Source organism: Lupinus angustifolius, chromosome LG11, assembly GCF_001865875.1.
Source record: "Lupinus angustifolius cultivar Tanjil chromosome LG11, LupAngTanjil_v1.0, whole genome shotgun sequence".
Lineage (NCBI taxonomy): Eukaryota > Viridiplantae > Streptophyta > Magnoliopsida > Fabales > Fabaceae > Lupinus > Lupinus angustifolius.
Genome location: NC_032019.1, coordinates 6,702,152 through 6,719,180, shown reverse-complemented (window position 1 = coordinate 6,719,180; position 17,029 = coordinate 6,702,152). Strand labels below are relative to the sequence as shown.

The 17,029-nt window shown below is 32.6% G+C and overlaps 2 protein-coding genes across 3 annotated transcripts; both read left to right on the top strand.

Moving 5' to 3' along the window:
- On the top strand, nucleotides 6,893–9,047 carry LOC109361190. Of its 2 annotated transcripts, XM_019606555.1 has the most exons (2): nucleotides 6,893–8,505; nucleotides 8,539–9,047. In XM_019606555.1, exons 1-2 carry the CDS (start codon nucleotides 7,649–7,651, stop codon nucleotides 8,774–8,776), a joined length of 1,095 nt encoding a protein of 364 aa, XP_019462100.1. In that variant the 5' UTR covers nucleotides 6,893–7,648; the 3' UTR covers nucleotides 8,777–9,047. The 2 variants fall into 2 exon arrangements, with proteins under 2 accessions (XP_019462100.1, XP_019462099.1); XM_019606554.1 differs by having other exon boundaries at nucleotides 6,894–9,047.
- LOC109359198 lies at nucleotides 10,715–12,609 on the top strand. The gene is made up of 2 exons (XM_019603770.1): nucleotides 10,715–11,093; nucleotides 11,550–12,609. Exons 1-2 carry the CDS (start codon nucleotides 10,774–10,776, stop codon nucleotides 12,430–12,432), a joined length of 1,203 nt encoding a protein of 400 aa, XP_019459315.1. The 5' UTR covers nucleotides 10,715–10,773; the 3' UTR covers nucleotides 12,433–12,609.

Sequence of the window (17,029 nt, the reverse complement as noted above, 5' to 3'; positions counted from 1 at the left end):
GAACTCAGCCTAACATACACTCATTAAGAGTATTTGGATGCCTTTGTTATGTTGGTACACATAGCCACTATAGAGACAAGTTTGATCCTAGATCAAACAAATCCATTTTTCTAGGCTACATGGAAGGAGTGAAAGGATATATTATCCTCAACCTGTCCACTAAAGCCATAGAAGTCAACAAGAATGTAACCTTTCATGAAAAGATCTTCCCCTATGGTCCCCATTGATCTGATGATAGACAAGGGCTTGAATGATCAATCTTTGACCAACCCTCTCATATTTGATGACCTTGTCCCTTTTCAGCAAGAAGACAAAAACAACATGGAAAGAGTTGTTGAAGGAACCAATGATCAAAATAGAAATACCGAAGATCAAAACCTTAGAAGAAGTGGCAGGGTTACTAAACCCCCCCACATATCTTCAAGATTATCATTGTGCCTTTCTAAACAAGACCAACATTCATACACCTTTCACCAAATATCCTTTATCATCCTATGTTAGCTATGATAGACTTTCTCATAATCATAAGTCCAGAATTCTTTCTTTAACCACCAACATTGAACCAAAGATATACTCTCAAGCCATTAAGTTTCCTCAATGGCTTGATGCTATTAACAAAGAGTTAACTGCCTTACAACAAAATAACACCTTGATTATAACCAATTGACCTAAAGATAAGTCTGCCATAGGATGTAACTGCGTATTTAAAATTTAATACAAAGTAGATGGGAGCATTGAAAGACATAAGGCTAGGTTAGTTTCTAAGGGATACACTCAAACTAAGGGGGTAGACTATCTTGAAACCTTTTCACATGTTGCAAAGATCTCCACTGTTAGGCTTGTATTAGCATTAGCTTCCATACACAATTGGCACATTAAACAATTAGATGTTAACAATGCCTTCCTACATGGAGAATTACACGAGCAAGTCTATATGACCATACCCCCTAGTATCCCTAATGCTCAGCCAAATAAAGTATGCAAACTCCAAAAATCTATATATGGTCTCAAGCAGGCCAGTAGGCAATGGTTTGCCAAACTTTCCAACTTTCTAACCAAGCATGGCTACCATAAATCCAGGCGTGACCACTCTCTATTCATTAAGAATTCCTCCAAGATCCTAATCATTGATGTCTTAGTTTATGTGGATGATATCATCCTTACTAGTAATGACATTGATGAAATCAACAGCCTCAAACAAATCCTGGACAAAACCTTTAAATCCAAGGATCTCAGTGACTTAAAATTCTTCCTTGGTTTTGAGATTGCTAGAAGCAAATCAGGGATTTCAATGAACCAAAAAAAGTATGCTTTAGAAATTTTCTCTGATGCAGGGATGATTGGGTGAAAACTATCCACTACCCTTATGATCCCTGATATGCATATTCACCAAGACAACAATAATCCTTTTGATGATCCCCCTACCTATAGGAGACTAATTGGGAGACTAATATACTTGACCAACACTAGACCCGATATTACTTTTTGTGTTAACCAATTAGCTCAATTTATGGCATGTCCTACTTCTATGCATTACACTACTGCCATGAAGATTCTTAGATACTTAAAAGGCTCACCTGCTCTTGGATTATTTTTCTTTACTATCTCTTATGTGCAACTAAAAGCTTATAGTGATAGCGATTGGGCATCCTACCTAGATACTAGAAGATCAGTAAGTGGTTATTGCATTTATCTAGGTAATTCATTGATATCTTGGAAATCAAATAAACGAAAGACTGTTTCTAGAAGCTCTTGTGAAGCTGAGTACATGACATTAGCCTTAACTACTTGTGAGATCACTTGGCTCAACTATGTATTAGAAAATTTACAATCTGATTACTCTATGCCTACTATACTCTATTGTGATAATCAATCTGCTATCTATCTTGCTTCTAACCCTATTTTTCATGAAAGGACAAAGCATATTGAGATAGATTGCTACACTATAAGAGAGAAATGCAGCCAATGTTTGATTAAACTCCTCCGAGTTCCAACACATTTACAGCTTGTTGATGCATTAACCAAAGCATTAGGACCAACTATATATAAAGATATACACATCAAATCGGGTCTCGTAGACATATGTGCCCCAACTTGTGGGGGTATCAAAATTAACTACTAATCAAGATCATGATATTAATAATGTTATGACTATTTTGCCTAACAATGTTGTGAATAGCTTGCCTAGTGATAAACTGCTCACCCAAGGCATGATCAATGGTGTTGTGACCAACCTCAAAGATGGTGTGATTGTGTCAAATGCTGCCAGTATGTTTATACAAATAGCAGCCAAGCCCATAGTCAATATATGCAGATTGATCATTGATGTATACCAGTCCAGGGACGTGCATTAGTTGCATAAGGTAGAAGTTATTAATGTGCATCAAATGCATTACTTGCACCTGGCAAGGCTACTAAAAACGCATACATAAATCAGATTGTTCAAAGCACTTCTCATGCTAAGGACACAAGGAACACGCACATCAGGTCACACACCTATCAAGATCCAAGGTAAGCATCAACCCAACACTGAAGTTGGAATTCAAGGCCAATAGGCTTTCTATTGCTTGCAGCCCAAGTCATCATTTGACTTGTATATATATTTTGGCATATTTTAACATGTGGAAAATGTGTTATTTAATTCTGTTAAATCGGTTATTCAGCATTCTTCTTGCTATAAATTGGAAGAATCAAAGTTGTATCAAAATTCATTCAATTTAATAATATCATTTCAAGTAAAGTTTCTTTTTCAATCTCTTTGTTTTTCATTCTTTCATTTGGTCTCTCTAATTTCTTCTTTAAACAAGAAGAATTCTTTCTTTCTTGATTCTCGTTTTCTTTGAAATAACAACACTCTTTTTTATGCACAAGTGTTCATCAACCAATAATCGTAAACTAACTATCATTCATATTATTACAGTAAATACTTCAATAAAATTTTCTTCATATTTACATATAATAGAAATCAAACCCATATTGTCTGATTGGTATAACATTGGTCTCTTTACTAGCTTTTTATATCGTTACCTTTTTATGTTTTCAGAAAACAATTATCTATATCGTCTAATATTGATAGTTTTTCTAATGTGTGTCCTAGTACATATTTTTAATGTTATCCCTAGTACATATTTTTAGTTATTATAAAAGAATACTTTTAAATTTAAATTTTTTTTGGTTTCTCACAAGTATTCTCACACTAGAGGTAATCCTGTCTGAGCCGGGAACATCCATAGGTACGTGAGACTAACACTCCTGGCGAACATTTTTTCTATCTATAAGACTCGAACCTGAGACATTACTTAAAATGAATCAAATATTAAATTTAAAATTGATACAATTATAAAATTGATACAATTATAAAATTGATGCGTATAAAAATATATATTATTCACTACTCACTAATGCAAACTTATTTTTTATTGTATATATCAAATTATGCAAACTTATTAATTAATACTACTCCAGTTACTGCTAGAAATACTTGAACATCCATAAACAGCACAATATTAAATGGGTCCATGAAGGGTGCATGTCAGACCGCCAACCTTACCCATAAGCTTGTAGTAATCATTACCCATTCAAAAGAAACTAAATATAAAATTTTATTTTTCCTCTTTTCTCTCTTTTATTGGTCTCTTTTCACTTTTGGGTTGGATGGCTCAATGTTAATTTATTTTACTCTATTACAATCCCAATTCACTTAAGTAGACTTAATTGATTGCAAAAACAGCAAAATTATTAGTGGACAAAGACCAAGGAAACATCATTATTACCTTCATATTTGTAAATTACGACAAACTTAAGAGATTAACTATACAAAATAAAAGGAAAGAAAAGGGAGAGAGATTGCACCATTGCTTAAGCAATATACTATTCTGCCTCCTTGTCCCAATGATTCATCAAGATTGTGCATGCTTGAGGCGTGCCACCCTTTGCTATTATGTTTGTCTCATGGTCATGGCATAGTTTAATATGTAGAAGCCATTTTAAATGCTTGATTGTTTTTGTACCCATGCTTTCACTATTTAAAAATAGCCATCAACATGTTGTATAGACTAATGTCGAGAGTACCAGAGATAACAATTCTATGAAAAAGTAAAGAAAAATCAAAAGATAATAACATTTATATTATTTAATTTATACTCAAATTATATTTTTATCCTTAAAAATACATAAAAAAAAAAAGTAGAACTTTCTTGATTTAGTATCGGAGATCATCTTAGTTCATTTATTTAGTGAGTGTGAAACTGAATACTATTTCAAGCCGCTTGTAACAATCAAATGCATTGACTTTTCTTTAACCCTTATCATTTTATTTGCGAACAGACATTTTATTAACAGAAAGAATTCATGACACAAGAATTTAATGAAAATCAATGATGACTTTACAACTATGTTGATTAATCAGCTAGCATCTTTACCTTTCTATGTTCTTACAAGGCAATTGCTACATAGACAATCTTTATAAAAACAAGGTAGAGACATTTTGAGGCCTCAAAGATAACACCTTTGTTTTTCTCTTTCTCAATTCACATATTATTTGGCATAAGTAAAGCTTAAAGGCCTACTAGTATTTAATTCACAAAGATAATATGATTATAAAACCTAATTAGAAATTGATTCTGTTACCATGTCTCCACACATTACACTTAAATATAATAAAGATATGATATCTCAAATTATACTAAATCTTATTCCACATTAATAACAATGAAACAAAAATAGATAAAATAATAAATGCTTAATTTTTTTAATTGATATGACATGTTTTCATTGGTACATAATATGATTTGGGATAACAAATCTCTTTTAACTTAAATGAGTAAAATTATAATTTCATCTCCAAGTCTTCACAATGAAGTGAATAAGACTTTTATATGTGATGTTTGAGTATTCATATTTATAAACATGTCATTACAAAAGCTATACCGTATGTATTAAAGGTTAAACATATGAAGCTTAAGCTTTATTTGGTATTCTCTTTTATGAGGAAAATGAAAGACAAGGAAGGGGCTTATTCCTTATTAATTTGGTATGTGTCTATGGACAAAGAAGATTGGATTCGGAGAGATAACACTCCATGGTGGAAGGAGTAGTGAAGATGAAGAGATATATCTTTACAATTTTTTTTACAAACCAGCAAAAAATACACCTTGCTAAAATCAAATAAAGAAAGAAAAATCATTATTTTTTCCTTAGATAGATAATACTACTACCACCAAATAAGAGGAGGATAACTCCCCCACTTCACAATTTATTTGCCTTTTTTGTTGTATTGTTCTTTTCCTTTCCTCAATTATAGCAAACACAATCTTTACATAACTTGTTTGTATCATTTAGATTTTTATGAATTATCTATATTAGCTATTTAGCTTAACAAATGTTGTGATCCTTCCCTTTCTCCCCACATGCAAGTTTTTTATCATATGATGCCTACAACTCTACAAGGGAGGGAAGAAGAAATGAAATAGGGTACCACAAACTTTACATGGAAAAGACAGGATATAGAGTTGAATACTCCAATACGGCACGCCAAAGCTCTAATCTACAGTCTCAATTATGAGATTATTCTATTATGTGACCTCATTGAGCTCCTTGCCTCAACAAAGATCATTTCTTAAATTGACCTCCACTTACCATATTATTATTGCCATCAATAATGCCCCAAAAATAGAACTTGTTCTCAAAAACTTAAAATGAATATACTTTATTTTTATTTGTATGAGGTCTTAGCTCACAAATAAAGAAATTATAAATACATTACAAAATATGGTATTAAATTATTTGCAATATTTATATGACACAAGAAATTCTACCCATAAGATACCATACCTTACGAATATATGTTAAGTACTTTAAAAGTAAAAAATATTTTAGAATTATTACTTTTTAGATATTTTGTATATTAAATATTTGTTAGCCGGAAAAATGACAACAAAAATAACATTGCTTTAACAAAATGTAAAATAAATTTTCATATTATTGGGTATTCCAAGTGTCAATGAAGAAGTCTCACATTGAGCAAAAATGGATGAGTTAAAAAACATATAAGTGAATGAACCCATAGACCTTATGCCTTAAGGTTTTGGGTCAATATGTGGTGTCAAATCCACTTATATGTTTCTTTCACTTAGCCCATGAAGGAATGTTGTAACCCATAGATGAAGATCTCCCAACAAGTGGTATAAGAGCCGATGGTTCGACGACTCAATGGAGTATTGAAGCGACAAGTAGTCGGTAGATCCATGAGGGATCCTTGTGTCGAAAGTCTTCCTGATGAGAGGTCAATGTGGCGTGTTCCATTGATGAAAGGATAAGCCAACGACGGTGCAAGTAACTAAAGAGTTGAGCTCTGGTGTATCCAATATTCGAAGGAGAACTCACACTTGAGGGGGAGATGTTGGGTATTCTAAGTGTGAAGGAAGAAGTCACACATTGAGCAAAAATAGATGAGTTATAGAGCATATAAGTGAATGGACCCATAGACTTAATGCCTTAAGGTTTTGGGTCAATATATGGTGTCAAATCCACTTATATGCTTCTTTCACTTAGCCCATAAAAAAATATTCTAACCCATGAATGATATATATCATGGATATGCATAAGTATTACTATACCCATATTCATCCATATATCTTGCAGATAGTTTAAAAAACCAATATTTATTATGGTATCCGTCCATATAGATTTTAGTCATTTTACTCGGTAAAGATAACATGACCAAAATTAAAGAAAAATAAAATCTCAAAAAGGGTGATGTATTATATTATTATGATATTATTCAAAGTGAGAGAGACCCACAAGGTAGATCTGTCGGTTAGACACGTGGAAATGATCCAAGAGGAAATGACTATATGTTTTGGCTATTAGGAATGATGATATTGATAGGGGTGCAAAAAAGAGAGTGGAGAAATGAATATGCGTGCCACACTCATGTTACTATGAAGGGTAGCTTTCTCAACCCACTAATGGTAACAAAGAGAGAGGGGACACATGCAAAGTGGGTATTGGGGAATAGGATTTATTGTCAAATCTCAATCCAATTCGCATGCAAAAGTCAAGTGAAGATAAAAAATCTTTGGGAAAATGTTGTTGACACTTCAAATGAAAAAGATTCATGTCTTCTCAAATCTCAAGCTTACATGATTTGAACTCACTATTTTTTATATAAATTAATTTGATTTGATGTGCACTATGCATATATATATTTAATCAAACATATGATGCATGAATATGTAGCAAAATTATGAAGTCATGAAAGAATTTTTGTTCACCCTTTCACTCAATTTTGCTGTTTGATGTTTCAGTCACTACCCTACACAATAATAATGCCTGCATGAGCTAGTCCTTTTCTTCATATAACTTTTTCTCATCTCTTCTTATCACTGTTTTTTTCTGCAAAAGAAAACGTAAAGGAAACGCTTCTATGCTACTCCTTCTAACTCTAAAAATTATCTTCGACTACCCCCTTATTCATTTATATTCAAAAATTTCAACTTTATAGTTTTACTCATAATATAGCCTCAAAGGGGCTTCTTCTTCTTCAAGCTAAGTATTTGGTTCCTTCTTTTCATAAACTCCTTTGTCATTTTTTTCCACTTTAACTTTACAAAGCTTCATTATCTTAGAGAGTGAGTTTAAGAAAGCCATGAAGGAGAAAAACAAAGGTGTTGAAGCTTACAGCAACACTGAGATGGATATGGATTGCTACTACTCTACCTATGAAGTTCAATGTAAGAAGCACCCTTCTTCTTCTTCTGTTGGAATCTGTGCTTATTGCCTTAAGGAACGTTTGGTGAAGCTTGCATGTTCTGATTGTGGGGAACAAAGGCTTTCTTCTTGTTCTTGCTCTGATGAGATCTCTTCCAACAGAAACTCTTGCACTGTTGAGGTTGGAAGTGTTGGAAGGGTCTCATTCCTTATTGAGAATGAGAAGAATGAGGCACCAATTGTTCAGCATTTGAGCTCTAATAAGGCTAAGTTGCAAGATAAGCAAGAGGGTCAAGTTATTATGCTGAGGAGAAGCAGTAGCAACTGTGTTGAGATAAAAAAGAATGGTTTTTGGAGGATTGGGAAGTTGTTTAGGAAGAAGAATAAGGAAAAAGAATGTGGAAGAAGTGTTGTTGGGTTTGATGAGAAAAGTGAGATGTGGATGATGGATCACAAGGGTGTTTCAAGATCAAGGTCTCTTTGCAGCTTCAGGGGTGGTGGAATGTTAGGATCTGAAGATGGTGGTGATTCAGTTTTATCAGGTGCTAGAAGCTCTATTTCAGCAGCTAGAAGTTCTGGTGTGAATATGTTAGAATCTGGAAGGAGGAGTGGCTATAGTGAAGCTGAACCAAGAAGGAGTGGTTTTGATGGTGAAAAGAGAGATTTTGTATTTGAGGGATATGAAAATGGTACTAATAGGCGTGTGTTTTCACTCAGGGAGAGTGATTTCAAAGGCATGGATGAGTCTGGCTTTATTGACTTGAAGCTTGATTATTCATCAGAATCAACAAAACATGAGTTCTATGCTTCAAAGATGGGTAGCATGGCTGATACCCTCTCTGCTTTTGGCAGCACAAGAGGTGGGAATTTCATGGTGCATGATGGTGGAGGTGGTTCTTATGGGGATGGAGTTTTATGTAGTGGAGGTTCATGTAGGATCACTGTAAATGATAGAGGAGTTAAGAAGGGGAGGAAAAGCATGAAGGGTTGGAAATGGATTTTCAAACATCATTCGAATTGGGGAAGCACAAAGAAAAGAGATGATGATCTTATGTTCAAAACATGATATAGTAAACATCAAATAATACATGATGCAGAAAATCATCTTTCTATGTAGAGCTTCAATAGGGTAGTTTTACTATGTGGTTTAAATTGTTCTGTTGCCATTAGCTATTACCTTTCTTTCTATTTCTGTACTAATGTTTACTTATTCACTAAATGCTTGATGGAGGGAAATTCATACTTCTTGGAAAGTGTCTTGCCAATGTAATCTATCTATCAAAAAATTGGATGTTAAGAAGGAAGAAGGAAAGTGCCTCAATTATAATGCAACATAATAGTCCTTGGTAGAAGAACAATCCAACTCCAATAAGGAATTATGATTTTTTCTCTGTTGAAAAGTATGTAATATGATAATAGACATAAGACTGCAATTTCTACAACAAATGTAGTTGCCAAATTTGACAATTTGACCTATTAGTACCAGTGTGATATAAATCTAGATTGCATTTATTTAACCCATCACATAAGCACAACCACTACAAAGTTCAAACATTGGTGCCTTACATAATTGGAAGAAGAAAGGGCCAGGAAACAGAGATTGTGAGACTCTCTTTTGACTTATCTTTGTCTGAGCCTTAGTTTGCAACTTGAACTAATAAATTTGTTCACGACAGAATCATTATGAGCACACAATTTGTAGAATTAATAGCTAATTTTATTCTGTGGAATGTTTAACCATACTTTATTAGGTTGGTAGTACTTTTGATTTTGATGTAACATGCACATGGTGAATTGATTGTAACTTCTTACTACATGGTTATAGGATAGCATCAGTTCATATGGGATACATGATATTAGAGAATTATTATGGGATTTATGGGGTTGTTGAAAAAATAACTTTGGTTTAACCTATGAACACAGCCTAGATAAGTAACACAATATGGTGCAAGAAACTGTCACCTGATCTCAATCCAGATTACAACACAAATCATCTTCCTATAAAACATAAACTAACAAAACTTATATGGTAAACTTAAGCCAAACAAAGGAAACAGAGATTGACACATCTAATTGAACCATATTTAAATTTCAATATAAATCTGTTTCAAGTTAGGTATCTAATCTTGTATTGAGAAGACTTCAGCCAAACAAAAACTGTTTCTTGTCTACACGCAATTATAATTGAGACCAAAATGAGAAGGCCCATTTTATTAAATATTAGAAAAGTTGACTACTGATTGGAAGATAACCATGTCATGAATTAATGAAGTGTTGAACAACTTGGACCCTGCAAAACATACCTAACAATTTTGTTCTCTTTATATGCCGGGTCAAATCATTTTAACTTGGCATCACAGCACCCCAATCCCCAAATATTTTTTCTCTCATCCATTTTGGCTCTGAAACAGTCCAAAGGGACCAAGCCAACTCCAGCTATTATACTGACCAAAGTGGACTCTTTCAAATTCGATTTATTCAAATATACATAAAGTGGACACTAGGGACCACAAAATTACAATAAAGTTCCATTTTTCTAAGTAATTTCATAACTTTATCTTATAATAAAGAAAAATGTTTTGTTAATATGTATCTCAAGGATAATGGTTAAATAATAATAAAAAAAAAGTTAATTTTGAAAAACTAAGTTTAATAGTCTCCATATGTTCAAGTCATCATTACCAAAGATTTTTATTCTTTAAACAATACCACAAAAACACTTACTAATATTCTCTTAAATAAAACTACTCAAAAATACAAATAACATGTTGGTGTACTATGTTTAATGTTCATAAAACATTACCACCTTTTACAATCCCCACAAGATTACTGCACTGGCGTGCTGGGAACCTTCACAGACTCAATCTTCTGTATTATTCACATGTGATTAAATTAGTCACGGTTGACTACATTAAAATAACAATTTTTATATCACATATAAGTAATTGCAGTGCATCTAGCCAGATTCAACAAGTTATTCTTAGATACATAGCTACAAAAGAATTGGTAAGTGAAGCATTGAGAAAAAAGCAAAGCAAAGCAAAGCAAACTTAGAATCACAAAATGTATGTAACCAAGCCTCTTTCTCTATATAAGAAATCTCCAGAGGCTCTCTCACAGAATCCACCTGAAGGTCCTAATTCTGGTATTCTAGTAATCCAAGATGTGGATTTGGAACCAACCTCTTGTTTTGGGTTGGGACAGTACCATGAGGTGAAGGAATTACCTTTCCCACAAAATATGAACCTTGAGCTCTTCTATAGATCAGGCATTTCACTTAATAGAGCCACTCATTACCACCATGTTGCTTTCATTCCTGTTCTTAATCAACCATTGTCTTCCAACAAGTACTATGTGATTCAGCATAATGGGAAGCATAAAGGGTAAGCCTTAATTTTATATGTTTTTTTTAAAAAATAATCCTTTTTTCATATCTTAGATCATTTGTGTGTGTTGGGTATTCCAAGTGAGTTAATGAAGTAAAGAAATACTATATTTTGTAGAGATGTATGAACACCTATTATCTTAAGGTTTTGTGTCAAAATATATGATGTTAAATTCCCTCATTTGTATGTTTTTTTTCTTTCACTTAGCCGAGGATATAGATTTCTCATTGTCTGAACTTTGGATTCCCATCCCAAAAATGTGGATGAATCAAGTTTTCCAATAAACCTTAGTTTTCATCATAGGATGATGCAGCTACTGCTAGTAGCATTGAACTAAAATTTATTGCAACCTTAACTAATTGAATGTGTTAAATTATAACTCCCATGAATGAATAGTTTCCTGACATATTTTTAAGGATTATTGCAGTGATTGATATGCATTTGGTTTTGCAGGGAAGCGTACATTAACTCAAAGGAGGAAGATTTAGACACTTTTTGTTTCTACAATTCTGTGTCTGATGAACAACTACACCCTTTAGATACCAAAAACACATATCAAGAGTTTGAGATATATCATAGAAGAAGCAAAGTAACTTTCAGGAGTGGCTTTTCTGCTAAATCCGTAGCCCCAGATGGATACCCTCCAAGATTTTTGAGTACAAGGTGGAAATTAAGTGCTTCAGCTTCAGATGATTCATCTATTATTGGAGAAGCATCTGGTGTAAATGATGCTCTCCGTGCTAGCCAACCAGACTTGAAATTCTCCTTAGCAAATAAGAGCTCAGAAAGTGTTGTTGTTGGAAAGTGGTATTGCCCTTTCATGTTTATCAAGGAAAGAACTCATAAAACATTGAAGGAAGAAATGAGAAAGTGGATGTTTTATGAGATGACACTAGAGCAAAAGTGGGAACAAATATATTATTGTGAGAATGTTCATAATGGGATGATAAGAAACAACAATGTGAATGTGGATGCTGTTGTTCAAAAAGAAGTGGTTGTAGTCGCTGGTTGGGAAGCTGAGATTGATGAAATAGATGTAGCTGAAGGTGTTTTGTGGTTTAATAGTTTCAGCAATGTTGGAGAGAAGAATAGTGTGGGATTGAACACTGCAATAGTTGAGAGAATGAAGTGGGAGCAAGAAAGAGTTGCATGGATAGAAGGGAAAGAAAAGCAAATTAGAGTTAAGAAAGTTGAAGTGTTTGAAGGGACAAATGGGTGGAAAAAATTTGGATGTTATGTGTTGGTTGAAACTTTTGTAGTAAAAAGATTGGATGGTAGCATAGTACTTAGTTATGCTTTCAAACACCATCATCAACTTAGAAGCAAATGGGAATGAAGATTTTCAGTACTGGTTTAGACTTTAGACCAAGCCAATCATTATGTTGTGGTTTTAACTTTTAAGTGTATATTTCCCTGGGAGCATAGGACATAAAAGAATGCTCTAGTCTTGTAATATACATATTCAATTTTGTGTGATTTATTGATTAACAAAAAAAGTTAAGTCATTCAGTTATGCAGTGTAATCATTTTGACAATTGCTTAAAAATTATAAAGATAAACTCCTGAGATATTCATTCTTGTTCTTTCATCATCAAACTATGTGGATAATGCAACAAAAATAATGGCCGTGAAAACTGAAATTTAACAAATTTGGGGTGTTGAGTGTGGAAGGATGATTTGAAAAGGGGAAAAAACAAAGACCGATGTATTTAGTTTAATATGGGTGTGAAATAATTCACTCTAAGGAGATACTTGGTGGTAGCACTGACAATGAACCAAACAAACTTGATATTCGTTCGAAACTCATTCGTTATTTAGCTCAATAAACTTGGTTTATGAACCAAATAAACTGAACTTGAGCTGAAAATTAAACTCGTTAAATAAATGAACCGAACTTGAGTTGGATATAGTTCGACTCGTTAGGTTCATGAGATGACTCGATATATTTATAAATGTATATATAAACTAATTTTTATATTTATTATGAGACAAACATTATTTCTTATATTTATTATTATTATATATATAAACATGATTATTTGAGCTATTTTTCACTATTTTTCAAAATTTATTATTACACTAATTTTTATATTTATTATTATTACACTACTTTTCAAAATTTAATTAATTATTTGAGCTGTTCAAATGAACCATTCGAATTGAACTGATCAGTTCACGAACTTTAACCGAGTCGAACTCGAGCTAAAAAAATAACTCGTATTGAATTCGAGTCGAGTTTCGAGCTGAGCCAATCTTTATCGAGCTGAACTCTGGTTCGATTCGGTTCGGCTCGTTTCCAGCTCTACTCGGTGGGCCGAATCATATATAATTTTTAAATATATTTATTACATTTATTCAATTTTAAAATTTTAATATTCAAATCATTTTATTTTTATTTTACCCGGACAATATATGGTTCCAAACTTCGAATACTTGTTAAAGACGATATAGAATTCTCATTAATCCAAGTATGACATTTTAAGTTTTTAAAATTTAGATATTCAGCATATATATTATGGTTTTAAGGAATTTTTAGGGGTGACTATAGGCTCTTGATAAATTGACCAAAAATGAAAATGACATATTTGACATCATAGAAACTTGGGATGAAAATGAGCCTTGGTTGAGTTGGATAAGATTTATTTTTTACCTGACCATAAATGTTGATAGACATAGACTCATTTTTTGAACATAGATCTGATACTAGACCCAAAGCTAATCTGACCCCACATATCATTTGAGTTAGCCTATGAACCCAAAGGTAGTCTCGATGAATTAAATATAATACACACATCTTTTACATAATTTCTTATCAATATTTTACTTAATATTATTATGATATGTAATTTGACATATGAAATGATATATCTTTATATATATATATATATATATATATATATTATTAATGATGTATATATAGTGGAAAAATTAGAGAATCAATGCTATTTTTGATCAAAGAGATGTCATTACTTTATACAAAATTGAATAGAAATACATACAAACAACATGATGAGTGAGTGACCATAGAACGGGTTGGGCCATGTCATCTTGGTCTCATACTCGACCTTAAATATTATTCAAGTCAAAATTTTGAACCTGAATCCGACCCTAGACTCGATGAGACCTGACCCTATGGGCCAGATCATGATTGGGTAAGCAAGTAGGGTCAGGGCATGCTCATCCCTAGTAGGACAGTTTCACTTATGTGGGTTGGTCCAGTCTATGACCAACATTTAACTTTAAACCTATTCAATCCACCAACAATTCATTGGTCTAGTGGTCTAAGTTTCCGCTAGATTCCTAGAAAGATCAAAATGTCAAAGATTTGATTTTTAAAAGCGACACTTGTTGGGAGAGGCAATCGCAAAATGTCCTAAAATATGATTATTTTTAACAATGTTATATTTTGATTGAAATTACTTTGAAGAAGATCTTTGCTCCTGACCTTGACATGGTTTTGATGAAGACACCAACATCACCAAAAAGAAGAAAATGAAGAATACCTATGAAGATAATGAAGATTCAAGCTTCAAGATATTCAAGACTTTTAGTCTAAGTCTAAAATAGGTACTTCTATCCTATACTCTTGATTATACAATAGTAGTAATGCTCAAACTATTTTTAAAAGAAAATTGGAACACTTTAAAATAATTAAAACAATTTTCAAAAATAGTGTGTAACGAGTTACTTCATCTAAGTAACAAGTTACGAGTGTGAGAAAAGAGTTATACAACTTAAAGTTGATCAGAATAATCCATTATTGTCTTTGAGTAACAGATTACCAGTGTTATTAAAGTTGAGTAACCCTTTACTAAAATTTCTGTAATCGATTACTCTAATTCGAAAATAAATATTCAGTGGTCAGAACATTTGGGTAATCGATTACTCAATGTTGTAATTGATTACTGAGAGTTGTTGCATCATATTTTCAAATTCAAAGTGAATGAGTTTCAACCCCAAAGACATAGTTTCATTCCAATCAATTCTTACCATTTCAAAGAGGCATTTTGGCTGGTTGGAAAGCCTATATAAAGGCATTGAAACTAATAATCACAACACACAACTTTCATACAACTCTGACACGATTCTAAAAAATTCTCTCACTATTTTTCTGCATTTTTGCACTCAGTTCTTAAACTTTCAAAATAGAATTTTTCTGAGTTACTTGAAGTAATTGTTTCAAAGTTTTACAAACCTAATGAGCAATATTACTTAGTATACAAGAGAGTTATTGGATTGCAAGTGATATTACATTTCATACTTGTAAAAGAAATCCAAGCCACTGTTGTCATTCTTCATTCATGGTAAATACTTTTTTCATAGGGTGTGATAAGAAAGGGGATAGAGTTACTTGGAAAAGTGTTTTCTAAGGTGATAAGTATTAGTGAGTGTGTAAGGTACATAGAAGTCTCGGGGTGAGATATTGTAATTATAACTCATAATATTTAGTGGAAAATCTCTTATGCTACAAGAGTATTGGACGTAGCCTTTGATGGACAAGAAGGTGAACCATTATAAAAATCCTTGTGTATTCTCTTCTCCCTGATCTCTTTGATTTTACTTATTAATTTTCTGCATATATTTTCCGCTGCACTTTAACTCTTGATTTTGCAGAAAAATTAGGACATTATTTTAAGTCAACTAATTCACCCCCCTCTTAGTTGCAATCCCATTCTTACAATTGACATTAGAGCTATTTTTTGAGTAAGTTATTCTCAAGTCTGATCCTATATTGAAGATGACCTCAAGATCATTCCTAGAAGAAGGTTCCAACATCAACCGCCCTCTAAGCTTTGTTGGAAAGTGTTATGATTTCTAGAAAATTAGAATGAGAATCTTCATAGAATCTCAAAACTTGGATGTATAAAATGCAATTGAAGAAAGACCATATAAACCATCCACTGTTGTGAATAATGTAAGGGAAATAAAGCCAAAATCTTCATGGAATGATGAAGACAAGAATAAAATGCATTACGACCTTAAATCCAAAAACATTCTTGCGTCAACTCTAGAAGAAAAAGAATTCCTTAGAGTGTCAAGTTGTAAAACGTCGAAAGGAATTTGGGACACTCTAGAAAGGATACATGGAGCCAAAGAAGTACAAAGGTCTGCAACAAATAATGAAGCATCAACATCAAAACAAAAATCTACATGCTTAATATGCAGAAAACCAGATCATCTAAAATGTGCTTGTCAAATCCTACAAAAGCATCATACTTTCAAAAGAAAGAAGGACAAGAAGCGTAGAAGAACAAATGTTATATCAGAAGATAAATATGATGGTTCAAACGCAGAACTCAGAATTAATGAGCAAACACATATTTCATTGATGGCTTTACACAATTCAAATGACGATTATGAGGTTAGTAACTCTGAACCAAATGATACATTATCATATAATGAGTTACATAACGCTTTTTTGTAAATTACATGAAGAATTTATTAGACTCTCTAAAGTGTGCATAAATCATAAAAACACCATAGAACTTCTTAAGAGTCAAAATAAAATTCTACAAAAAGATTTGGATGCTTTAAAATCCAAATCAAATGACAAGTGCATTGATTGTCCAAAATGTGATACCCTTGAAACTAAAATTGTTTCATTAAATCAAGAAATGAATATGTTCAATAAAAATACTCATAAGTTGGACAATATTTTAAAAACTCAAAAACATATCAATGACCAAAGAGGTATAGGCTACACAAATAGCCGAAAAACTAATGGTATGACAAAGAGTACTTTGGTGAAAACTAAGAATGGTTGCATTCATAATATTTCTAAAGAAAATCTTGATCAACATTCTTTCTAAAAGTCTAAATAAAAGATGCATCAACATCAACCCACATGATTTTATTGTAAAAATGTTGGCCATACTCCTAATTCATGTCATATTAGAAAAGTTAGTATTCCAACTGGCCAATATGTTTGGGTT